The 12838-nt window shown below is 47.9% G+C and overlaps 1 protein-coding gene across 12 annotated transcripts in view; it reads right to left on the reverse strand.

The window, feature by feature from the left end:
- ARPP21 (cAMP regulated phosphoprotein 21) overlaps positions 1–12838 on the reverse strand; it is a 100240-nt gene that overhangs the window by 55698 nt on the left and 31704 nt on the right. For 4 of the 12 annotated variants that reach the window (XM_074199320.1, XM_074199327.1, XM_074199326.1 and 1 more), the window contains 3 exons: positions 9498–9535; positions 6882–6938; positions 2483–2712 (listed from right to left, as the gene is read on the reverse strand). In XM_074199320.1, coding sequence (XP_074055421.1) covers positions 2483–2712; positions 6882–6938; positions 9498–9535 — 325 coding nt within the window. Of the gene's footprint in view, positions 1–2482; positions 2713–6881; positions 6942–9497; positions 9536–12838 lie in introns of all 12 variants that reach the window. The other 8 variants (XM_074199318.1, XM_074199325.1, XM_074199317.1 and 5 more) reach the window with 2 other exon arrangements.

The following is a 12838-nucleotide window of genomic DNA, read 5'->3' on the forward strand; positions in this document are numbered from 1 at the left end:
GGCCTCAGACACTTAATAATTACCTAGCTGTGTAGCCTTGGGCAAGCCACTTAACCCCATTGCCTTGAAAAATCTAAAAAATTAAAAAAAATTTAAAAAAAGGAATGTCCCTCTAGCCTGCCCCAGTGGGGGCCAGAGGGACAAGGAGTCATGGATAAGCTAGAGACATTGATGGTGCTTGTGGGGAATACAAGGTAAACAAAGGATATGGATTGTCTGGGCTCAAGTAAGTATTGTCCCTTAAGAGTGTGACAAGAGCTAAGCACAGTGGATAGAGCATCAGCCCTGGAGTCAGGAGGACCTGAGTTCAAATCTGGCCTCAGACACTTAATAACTACCTAGCTATGTGACTTGGGCAAATCATTTAACCCCATTGCCTTGCAAAAACCAAAAAAAAAAAAGAGCTATGGCAGCTACCTGTACTGCAGAATATTCTGTGAATTTATGAAAATTGCTTTGGCAAAATAGTCACATATTTTATCATCATGGAGTTGACATCCTAAGGGAAAATGGTGATTGCCAAGCTATTTAGGTGCGGAATCTGAGAACTTATGCCAATGAGGAATGTAGGTGACTGATCCTCAGGGATGGAGTGGTACATTTGCACACACATATTTTCAGATTTAAAAGAATTGGGCTGAAAGGGAAAAGGGTCAAATCCAAGATGGTAGACTACAGGGTAAGAGTGGACATCAGACCCTCATCCCATAGACTCTCTCTCTCTCTCTCTCTCTCCTACACCCACACCCACACCCACACCCACCCACACCCACACACACACACACACACACCCAAAACAAAGAAATAAACTTATTTCAGGAAAAATATGGGAGAAAGAGCCAAATCTTTAGATTCCTTTAATGAAGTGGGCTGGGACCTTGGAACCAGGGAGGGATATGGCCTCAGCCTTCCTAACTTCAACGTAGCTTCAACTAGAGATCAGTGAGGGTCTGGAGCCCAAATAAAGAATATGACTCTTTCAGAGATGAACGTGGGGCTGAAAGTGAGAGGGTGGTCTGAGTCAATGAAGGAGACCATATAGCTCTGGCAACAATACATTTGCTTTCCATTTCTGATTTCCCAGGGTTTCTGTAGCAAGACTGATGGCTTTGCCTCGTGAGCCATTGGAAGAGAATGGGAATTTGTTTTGACAAACTATCTTGCTCTCTCTTGAAAAAAAAAAGAAAAATCCTTTTATTGCTTGCACCTTGACAAGCTCTTGAGATGAAACACTTAGATTTAAAAATATATCTATCTCTCTCTCTATCCCGCCGGAGCACTTAGGGCTCCTAATGATCCCTCCCAGCACACGCAGCCTCCACGCATCACGCGTGTCACAGTGACTTCTGGAGGCACCTCACATGTGCCAAGAAGCTCTATTTGAGAAATGGGGAAGGGAGGGCTGAAGTGGGGGAAGGCACATGAATTCATAATTCTGAAGAGCTCTTTGGCTGTGTTGGGTTCTTCAAAGCACACCATTTAATGTGCTTCATTTGGATACTTTAATGAGGTTTAAAACTCATTAACCTTTCTGAGTGTGACAGGTCCCCCATTACACTCTTCCCCCAATCTGCAAGACTTGTCATCCTTGAGTGTGTTGGCTTACATTAGTTTCCATGAGTTCAAGGACTCCACAAGGGAATTCCAGCCCTCTACTGCAAATGACAATATGGCACAAGACTGAGCTCTCTGAATGAAGGGAATTTCTGTTGATGACCCATGGAGAAGGATCCCAGTGTTATTTTATGGTGATCCATGGAAAAACACATTTTGTCAAACATGATGAGTTTGCTAATTATAAAAGATGAAATGGCATAGATGAGGTAAAGAGGTACCTGCCTTTCCACAGACTAATTAACTGCAGGCCAGTAGAGAGCGAGGATGTGCTGCCTAATAATATTGCATTCATTAGTGGTATCCACTAGAACACTCTCAATCAAGGACGCCCTTAGTGGGCTGTGCAAGGACCTATGCTATACATACCTTCAACTCATAGCTTCCCCACCACTCATCCCTAACTCATGTTTACTATCCTTGGCAGGGTGTCTTTCCCCTCCAAACTCAGGGTTTATCACTGACCTCTCACTCTTAATTCCCTACCCTATCTCTTATGCTTATTTATGGAGAACTTAAAAAGAAAAAGGGAGACATTGGTTTAAAGCCCTGGGAAGATTTGAGGGTTTATGTTCATCCTTGCCTTTAAGGGTATAGGAAATGAGAAGTAGAAGGGTCATGCTCATAGGCATTTGAACCCTGACCTGTTTCTGCAAACCATATTCCTACGTTTTTCTCTTTTCCTTTGTGGACCAAGGATAAATATGAAAATATTTGGCATTATAGTAGGGGAAGAATAGATTGTTCCTGTCCATAGTATCTGTGTTTTGGGATAGGTGGGTGAGGTCTCAGGAGGTCCCTAACCCTAGCCCCATAGGTCTGACAGTGCCATGTCAGTCCCACTGAGTAAAAGGACAATCCAACCTACCTGCTTTGGACAGTTTGCCGGTACTCCTAGCACTGGATGAGCTGTCGCCCCTGGTCAGCACCGTGATGCCCCCAAAGCTGGCGGTCTTGGTGATGGCTGGCTTGAGGTTGCGGCTAGAGCTGTCTGAGTCTGTGCTGCTCCACGGCCTTGGGGAGTCAGGCCATCTCAACTCATTTTCGGTGCTGCTTTGACGACTCCCTGACATCTTCCCTGACCCATCTCGATTCCCCCTGAAGCCCCACCAGGGACAGGGGCACAAGAAACAAAGTGATAACTCCAGGAGGCAGAGGATGGCCCAGGAAGTCCTTATGGCCTGAAATCCCTCCTTTAAAAAACAGTTGTGTACACACACACAGGAGAACACACATGTGTCCCCCCAGACACCAATTCATACACCTCTCTATGTGCCACAGTAACTGAAAGTGTGGGAATGATCACAGGTACAAGACACATGAAGGACACCTCACAGAACAAAGCTGACCCTCTTCCCCAGAAGGAGAAATACCTGGAAGCTTACGGCATATCACATCTCCCTTTTTTGGATTGGATTGGAGGGTCTGTTTTCCCTTAGTAATGACCAATAGACAAATAGGCCAATTCTGGGTGAAATGGGGTAGCAGGAGGTCTCACTCCAGGGGGACCCCCCATGAACAAGATTCATCTTCGCCTGTGACCTTTGATAAGCAGGCTAAGGAGGGTGGGCCTTGGGTGGCAGTGGCTCTCCTAGGGCCATCTTGCTTCTCCTCTGTGTGTGTGTGTGGGGGGGGAAAGGCAGGGTGTGCACCCAGGAAGAGACCCATACATTCCAAGTTTACTTGGCTATTGATAAGGGGAGAAATCTTTGATTTGCTCATTTGACCTTCTGGAGCTGAAGGAGGAACTATTTCACCCTCTGCTTGTGGAAAAGGCTTTGGGTTCAAAAGCAACATCATTGACAATGACAATAATGATGGAAACAGCCTGAATGCATGACACTTTCCAAGGAAATTAAGAGGAATAGCCATCTCTGTGGGTGAAATAATGACTTTGAAATTGAGACAGCCACCTGGAGGGAGGTGACTCACTAGGGCTCCCAAGCCCCAGTAGTCAAAAGGCTCTGGTTCTCTGTAAGGGTCTGCTCAGAGAGGAACCAAGATCCTGGGCCTGGGGCCTGGGAGGGGGATTTGCATGAGGAGTGGTTTCCATTTTTGCTGGCTCTACTTGGGGGAGATTTGCAGCCAGATAAGAATGGGAAGGAAGGGGAAGCATGGTGGTCTCTTGTTCTAGAGGTGAAAATATTTCTCCTTTTGGGTTTAAAGGTCAAGAGAGACAATGAGGAAAAATTAAGTTTAGAAAAAGAGCAAAACTTGACCTCAGAATAGCTCACAGTTTAGCCCAACTGTGAGTCTTATTCTCTACTTTATAGATAGGGCTGAGGACTCTAAAGTGTGGTGTGGGCAGAACACCTGCTTGCTATGGACAATGCTGGTAGTAAGAATAATAAGTAATAGAAATAATTAATATCACTAAGAAGGAGAATGAAAATAGGACCCAGAAAGTAAGGAATAGTTTGCATTTGACCCTTTGAAAAACACTTTTCAGATTTGTGAAGGAAAATACCATCCACATCCAGAAAAGGAGCTATGGAATCTGACTGCAGACCAAAGCTGATTATTTTCAATTTTTAAAATTTGTTTTGTGCCTTTTCTTTTTTATTCCGATTCTTCCTTTACAACATGATTAATTTGTAAATATGTTTAGGGTGATCATAGAGGTATAATCTATATAAGATTCCTCTCTGTCTAGGGGAGGGGGGATGCAAGGCAGAAAGGGTACAAAATGTGGAATTTAAAACCTTACCAAAAAAAGGATTGTTAAAAACTGTCTCTACAGGTTTTTGGAAAAGTAAATAAATATTTTTCAATGCTCTTTCCCCTTTCTGCAAATGAAATCATACAGAGAAGCCTAAAGCTGTCTCCCAATGATACTGTTGTGATCAAGTATCAGCTGAGCCCCCAGAGCTGTTTTCCCAAAGCTTTACAAATACAGCAGTCTCCCTCCCTTTTAGTTTGAGGCAATGGGGGGGGGGCACCAAGAACTGTGGCCAGCATCTTCCTGGTATTCTCAGGAGGATCTTGGATATGGTCTAAGAGTGTTCTCAATCCTGAATCCCAGAAGTCTATGGGACCAAATCCCTGAAGACTCTCCAGTCTCCTAGTACCGATCTAACCTGCAATCTTTCCCATACCTGCCTAGCTTAGAGAAGAAATGAATTTTGTGTGTATCTCTTAGCAGAGACAGAAGCATAGTTGGCACCACAGCCAGGCCCTTGGAGAAGCCCCAGGGATGGACCTAGAGGGCAGAAACCCCCAAGATCCCTTCTTCCTCTTTATCTCATGAGCCCCAGGAAAGCACCAGCTTGGCAATTGGCAATTTACTTTGGTCTGCTCACCCCAGAGTGAGTGGCCCCTTCTCCTGTGCCCTGGATCTCTTTGCAAGTCTCCTGTGAGGAAGCTTCTGTAGCACAGGTGGGGAGGGGCTCAGAGTGCCCAAGACCCTGCTGAAGAGCTACTCTCAGGTCCTTCCAGGTCCATCCTTTCAGGATGGAAGCCTGAACAGGGGCATCCTCTTCCTCTTCCAGCACTTAGGATCACCCTGTTCAGGCTTCCTCTCCATCTCCCCCCCACCATTCCCAAATGAAGAAGCAGAATCCCCCCACATTAGACTTCAGATCAGTTCTTGCTCTCTTTGTTGTATCTATACCTCTGAGGATTCAGCTACAGAGCGCCACATTCACACTGGCTAACTTTGGTCCATAGACAGCCCTCATGTCTTCCACTGGCACAGCCAATGGGCAACCTCTGAACAAACTGTTACATCTACCATGTCTATTGCTTGTTTGCAAAAGGGAGGCTAGACCAGGCTGAGGTAAGGGATCTCTTTGGGTCCAACCATTTTATGAAGGCAATATCTATGTGCATGAACTAAAGCAGGGGGAATAGTGAGGGGGAGGTGTAGACACCAAAGCCACAGGGGAGCTGGTCTCTGGACCTAAGGGAAAGGACAACTGGAACCCAGAGAGTCAGATTCCTCCAGATAGCCTTTGGGACTCCAGATGAAGGGCAGGAAGGGACCACCCCTGGGCTGGGCCAGCAAACCAAGAAGATAGACTCTGCTTTAACATCATCCACTGGGTCAGTCTCAAAAATAGATTCCTATATACAGAAATGCCAGACATCACTAATGCCTTTCAGCTGCCAAGGGGATCAACTCCCCACGCCTCTCTGTCCCCTACCAGACAAGGGCCTTGGTGGCTATTCAATTTCCAGGTCTGCTTGGGCATACATCTCTTGGTTTGCACTGTATTTTAAGGGACAGCAGCTGCGGGCATCCAATTTCTGCAACAGCCGCCATTTGAACTATGGACATATGCTCTGAAGATCTCTGAGAATTCGAGGCATCCTCTCTGATTCCCGACCCTGCCCTGTGTGGGCCAGCTGTGCTGGGGGCTTGAGCCAAAGACCTGTCCAGACATGGGAGAGGGGTATGGAATTCAATCCCCAAGTCCTAAGATTGCTCCACACCCAAGCCCATGGAGGTGAGTCCTCTATAAACATTCATACAGAAGATAGATCAGTTTAATATAGCCAGAATGTAGCCAACTGGTCAAGCCAAGGGCTCCGACCCAAATGAGCAAGTTGAGGTTTTTCCAAATCTTCTTTGGGGAGGATGGAGCTTTCTGTGTCTTTGGGGTCTCTGTAGACAGGCCCCAAGTCTACTTTAGGTATCTGCTCTGCTCCCTGAGACTCCATTTATCTTGGAGAACTTGGCCTAGGAGATTTTACCAACTTGGGGTGGGGAGTACCTAGTGCAAGCCTTGGGCTCCTCTGATGGCCAGTTGGGCAGTCTTCCTCCTTCCTCCCTGGTGGGATGGAACATCTGACTCTGGCCCCCACTACCTCACAGAAAGCGTATGGGGTGACAACATCCGTGAGATGGGGCCATCAGAGATGGCCATGCTCTGACTCCACTGCACTCAATGACTACTTTGGGTGGAAGAAAAAAGAGAAGGTTCTCATTTTCCTATTTTTCTGTCCCTGAAAATGTGAAATCAGTCAATAGGGCTCAACCAAGATCTGCCCCCACACTGTGCACCAGCATGTCCCTAAGCTGCCTAGAGCTTTGGTTTCCTAAAAGCAAACAATGAGGGTGCACGGCCCTAAATGATATGAGATCACTTTTCAGACTCAGTTAACCTTGCTGTTCAAGACCAGACCCCTGCAGTGCCCTGTTATCTCTTAAAGGACCCTGACACCCTTCCCCCACTGTCCCATCCTCCTTCATCCCCTACTTAAGTTTTAGCACATGGACCCAGGGGCACCCAATTGGAAAGTGAATTGAAAAATGAAACCATACCAACCTAAACTGCTGCCTTTTCTTATGGATTTCCTTGCATAGGCTACTGTCCTCCAAAAGCCTACTGGAAGAGAAGAATGATTGGGGTGGAACCAAGTCTGAGGGTTCTTGAGGTTCTAGTTAGTGGACACGCATGGGCTCTCAACTCTCTGCCCCAATGAGAGTTCTCCCAGGGGGCAGGCATCTACTCTGGTGAGCAACAGGAGCTGGTGCTCCTGTTGCCCAGGGAGGACAAGGGCTGCACAAGGGCAAAGGGCGGAAGACTCCCCCCACATGCATGTATGCCCTAGGCACACATGCATATACACATAGCTACATGCATATTCATGTATGTCCAACAGATAGATGCCTTTTCCAGACTTGGTTGGGCAATTATGATTGCCCATGAGGCACTTTCCAACTCTGGCATGCTGAGTCACTTGACTATATTATCAGTGCTGAGATCAGGACATGGTCATGCATGGATGCGTGGATGTGAAAGGACATGTGTGCATGTGTGTAAATGGATACAATGTGCAATGACTGTATGTATGGACCAAATATGTGTGTTGGTGCATGTGTATGTGGATCATACATGTGTGAATGGTTCGTGTGAGTGTGTGTGTGGGTATATGCCTGGGAATCCAGAGCCACTCTCTCACTTTGGGAAGGAAATGACTCCCCTGGAGACATCCCCTCACTCACTTCTTTCCCAAGCTGCAGGCAGGGTCTCCTCCCTCCCGACCATGTCCAGCCCTTCTTGCATTAGGCATTGTCACAAGAGGCCCCAGGCCCACCCAATCTCCTCAGAACTCTCTACCCATGTTGAAGGAGTCTACATGTGTCTTTGTGTATGAGCAGGGACATTGGAAGGAGGTGGGGAAGAGAGAGGATCCTATGGCCCTTGTGATGCTGACTAGTGGTAACCCACAGAAGCCTCAATGTCCACCACTGTAAAAGGAGAGTGACAGCAGCCTCTCTCCCTCAGGAGTTGTAAGGCGCTGAGGAGGGGTGTTGGAGAGCACTGTGGAAACCCCCCCCCCCCAGTATTTCATCCATGCCAGCTTTTCCTAGCCTTGCTCCAAAGAGCAGATCATGGTTGTGCAAGTGGATGTCTAGATCCACATAGGCAGATTTGATGCCTGTTGGCACCTTGGTGATGTGAATGTCCTACGGTTTAGCCAGGTTTGCCTTCCCAAAAGGGAAGACTCTCCTGAGCTCACTAGAAATGAACTTGCCTTGGCTAGGCAGAAGTCTTTCTGAAGATCAGTCTTCATGGCAGGAGAAGGGATGACTGGCATCTGTCTGTGGGCAAGCTCAGCCCACATGCCACCCAGCACAATCACCAGGGGGTGCCCACTGAGCTCACTAACCAGAATGCTTAGGAAGCAAGGGGATCTGAGTAACTAGAGCAATAGCTCCTTGATGCCACAGGACAAACTGTCAAGAATACGGAGAAGAATGTGATAAAAACAGGGGTGAGAAAAGACTTTGAGGTCCTCCAGTGAAACCCTACCCATTTTATAGATGAGAACTCTTGACTCTCTCTGAGGATCTGCAGGGCCACCATTGCAAACACTGATCCTTATGGCATAACAGGAAGATGACAGAAGAGAAGAATCAAAGGAACCTCAGAGACCATCTAGTCCAGCTCCCTCCTTTGACAAATGAGGAGACTGAGGCCTAGGACAGTGTTGGGGCTTGTCTGAGGTCACATGCAGGATCAGAGCTAGAAAGACCCCCAGACACCATCTGTCCTTCTTCCCTTCTACAGAGGGGAGGACTGAGGTCAGAGAGAAGCAAGGTATTGGGGGAGTCCAGAGTCAAGTCTGATGGAGACAGGGACCTGAACTGGGAGGAAGCCCGATCATTTCATTGGTTTAGGGAGATAATTCCTGATGTAAACTGGGTCCCGGGGACTTGCCTCCTCCTGAAAGTAGTGTGCTTCAGTCAACGGAGATCTTGTGACAGCCCACTCGTGTTTGCTCTATCTCCCCGTCCCCCCCACTTCCAAGTAGCAATAGTAAATCACACAAAGCCACAGGGAGGGGGACAGTGCTGATGCCCCAGGCATTTCAGGGACTTTCTTTGAGTCACCGAAATTCTTTCCTCTTTCCTCCTAGCCCCACACCCCCACTTCCCAATCAGTGACCGACCCTCTAGATTCATGTGTGTGTTAGGATGGAAGTGTCCCAGCATGGGACTGTTCCTTTTCTCCTTCTCATAGCAGCAGTTGCTGCTAGTCTGGACACGGTCATGAGAATCCAGGATCAGAGCCATAAAGGGGCTGGGGGAGATGGTAGTGGTGCTTGCTGTGAGGGGCCCCTGAACCAAATCAATGAAGAGATTATTGAGTCTCCTCATTAAGCCTCAGGCCCAAAGGAAGCAGTGGGTTTGAACCCTAGCAAGTGAGAGAATGAGACCCTGGGGCACTTGGAAGTGTCTAGGAGAACTTTTCCTTAGAAATGAGCCATTTTGGGACATATGCACTGGGAAATCCAGACAGCTACACCCCCCATATATGCATGTATAGCCATGCATATAGGGGTCTCCATGCGTGTATCCAAGCACATACATGTATATACACAACACACGAGATGGCACCTTTCTTTCAGACACAGAAAAGGAAGTTCAGTTTTACCTGGTTTCCACAAAAAGGCTTTCCTGGGAGCAAACTGACTGAAAAATAAAAAGGCAGGGCGTCAGACGTTCTGGCGGCTGGAAAGCTCCCAGCTTCTTGCTGGATTTTAATGCTATCTTTCCCCCCTTTGTGTTGAGAAGATTTAGAAAAACAAGAACTCTTGTTAAGGAGAGAAAGTGCCAACGCATCTGGTTAGGGCCAGAGCAAAGGCCTGTTGCTAGGCTTCTTCTGAGGCCAGACTGGAATTAGGTTGAGCCTTTTCAGCTTCGCAGTCTGCCATGGCCCAGAGCGGAGGGATGGGCCAAAGGACTCTGCTAGAGAAAATGTGACCCTCCAAGCCCCCCCACACTCATGCCAATGCAATAAAAGCTGTCATTGGGGCAGAGCATGCAAGCCTGGTCCAACCCAGGTCACAAAATGCCATGCAATCAGAAGCCTGGCCATCAAATCCAGTTGCACTGGAGCCAATGAATAGCCATGGGAGGCCACCAGCGGGCCTCAGGGGCCATTTTCTCAAGAGGACCAAGAGTCTGTCCAGAGTAGCTGTCCAGAGTAGCTGGAGGAAGGGAAGGAAATTGGGAGAGCAGGCTTGCCACCATCTTGCATCCTGTGTGTTGCCTCTACCCCCTCTAATTCCCCTCAAAGTGGCCAAGGACTGAACTCAGTCTCTCCTCTCCTCATAAATGCATTCTCCTTGTCCACACCACCCGACTGGGACTGGGACAGCTAACAGAGACAGTTTGGCCAGCAAAGGCCAATGGGCCATTTACTTGAAAAGAAGCAAGGAGAGAAGAGCTTGGAGCAGACAAGGCTCAGCACTCCTGTTGAGTACTAGATCCAAGAAAGGCCAAAAGCATCATCAGGCATGACCAGTACATAGGGGATGAGGCTTTTTGTAAGATGGGCAGAGCCATGTCTGGAAGTTATGAATAGTCCAATGATCCAAAATCTCCCTCTCAAGTTTCCTCTGATAAAGAGCAGGATGGGAGACACATGAATGTCCTTGGCTCAGGGCTTTGCATGGGAAGCCTTCCTAGAGTGACCCTGGCACCAAGGTGCCCCAGCTCCCTTTCTTGTGTAGTTTTGCTCAAGTTGATGTCCAGGCCACAAGGAAGATGCCCAGTTACTCTGGGTCATGGTACATGGGGCATCCCTGGGGACCCTTTCTCTTTCTTCAGCAGCCATACACAAATGAACTGAGAAGATACTTTTTAATTGGCAAAAAACATTTGTAGTAAATAATGTTTTTTTTTGTCTCAGTATTTTGGATTCTACTTGCCTAGAAGAGAAACAGACCAAACAGCCTATTGCTGACTTTCCTCCTCTGAGAATGTGTTCTGGCCAGCATCCCATGACAAAAGCGAAACCTTCTTCTCTAATCCCCCATCATTGCTCAAATCTCATGAGTTAACGCCGTGACAAAGGGAAGACTAGAGGTTTTATCAGGAGAGTGGCTGGTCACACCCTTGTCCAACAAGCCAAGCCTCTCCCATGCCTGCCTTAGAGCTCTCCATTGCTAGCCACCTTCAGAAGATCCTTCTGGGTAGCGGCTGTCCCTACTGCTGACATGACATCTCTCCCCTTAGGTGAGGAGCAGCCAGGGGTCATGGCTTTGCCAGGCCATGGCATGGCTTCTCACACTGGAAGAATTTACTGATTTGAAGTGACAGACTTGCAAGGGCCAGGCCAGTCTCTAAAGCAGCCCAACTGAAGCCAGAGGAGACCAGCGATGGACAACTTTAGGACAGGTAGGGTCTCCTGAGAGAAGGAATAGGACCTTTCCCCCTGGTCCAACAAGAGGCCTTTGGTCTGGAAGAGGGACAAGCAGAGGTGTGCCTTGGGTTCTCCTAGCATGGGGTGAATCAGGGAGTTTTGCTGACACCCCTTCCTCTCTAATAGTCCTTCCCTGCAGAAGCAAAGAGGACTCTCTCTTTGGAGTCCCCAGAGGGGACCCGTGACAAATTCCTTCTGGTTTTGGCTCCTGCTTCTCCCCTCCCATCTCTAACAATGATGTCATCACCTCCATGAAGGTTCCCTCCCTGTACTCATCTAGGAAGTGTCTGAGGCTGAATTTGACCCCAAGTCTTCCTGACTCAGACCCGGAGCTCCCTCCTGTTCATTTCCCTACTCCTTGTATCTTGTGCATAACCAGTCTTATAAACTGAGACAGGACACCTACTGAGAGGGCCACAGTATTGGGAAGAAATAAGGGGACGGGTGCCACAATGAGACCAGGGATGGACTCAGAATCACATCCCCAGAGTGATTTGCTGTGGGAATTGCTGGTGCTCCCTTGGCCTAGTCATGGAATCATTTGGAATAGAGGCTTTGGCAGAGTAGAGCAGAACATATGACCAGAAATAGAAAGGAGTTAATAAAACATCTGGTTTGATTCAACAGATAAAGAAACTGAAGCCCAATAAGGTCACAGAGTTTGTGCAGTAAATGATGGAATCAGGATTTGAATTCATATCCTCCAGAACCCTGGAGTGCCTTGCAGTGACTCAGTTTCCCCATGTGTCAAATGGAGGGGTTGAGTTTCCTGGCTTCTGGGTCCTTCCCACTTCCACCTCTCTGAGTCTAGGAGGGCTGTCACTTCCAACAAGAGGCACTGATGAGTTGGCTGCCTTTTCTTCTATGCTCCTAAATGTCATACATATACTGTTTGTGATGGAAGGCAAAGAAATGAAAAGTCAAACTATTAATAGCTTGCCATCTGCATAATGAGCTTTGCTTCTTGAAAGTAGAAGACTTCATGATGGGCCACTCACCCTCTAGGTGAGGGGGGAGACAGAGAAAAAGATGCTTGCCCTCCCTGGAGTCTGCTTGGAGGGTTTGACCTCTATAACTGGGCATGACCCACTTGGGCTCCTGGCTCATCTTAGACATCAGACTAGTGATGGACCAGTCTGGTATGGTCCTAGAGAAGAATGCTGCCAATGCCCATGGAGGCCCATGGTACAGGCACTTTGTTCACCTGGTTTGAGGATGAGCTCTAACCTCAGCCTTCCTTTCCAAGGCAACTGAGCTTCTTTTGGACCTTGGACCCAAAGGGATCATGAGTAAGTCCTTCCCACTTTGAAATAAAAATGGTTTCCACCAAGTTGGGAAAGGAAGTTAGACAAAGAAAGGCTTGAGACAACCAGGGAGACAGGGCTGTCCTTCTAGGGAGTGACAGCAAAGTATCTTCTCCAGCCCAACCGGATGGAAAGGTCCCCAGGGCCAGAGGAGGGGAAGCTGTCCCAGTCTGAAAGCAGGCTCTAGCTAAAAGTCTCCCCCCAACTCCCTGGGTGAAAAATGGTCAGACCCCAGCACAAGACAACCTCCCCACCTCAGGTGCT

This window comes from Macrotis lagotis, chromosome 8 (assembly GCF_037893015.1).
Source record: "Macrotis lagotis isolate mMagLag1 chromosome 8, bilby.v1.9.chrom.fasta, whole genome shotgun sequence".
NCBI lineage: Eukaryota > Metazoa > Chordata > Mammalia > Peramelemorphia > Peramelidae > Macrotis > Macrotis lagotis.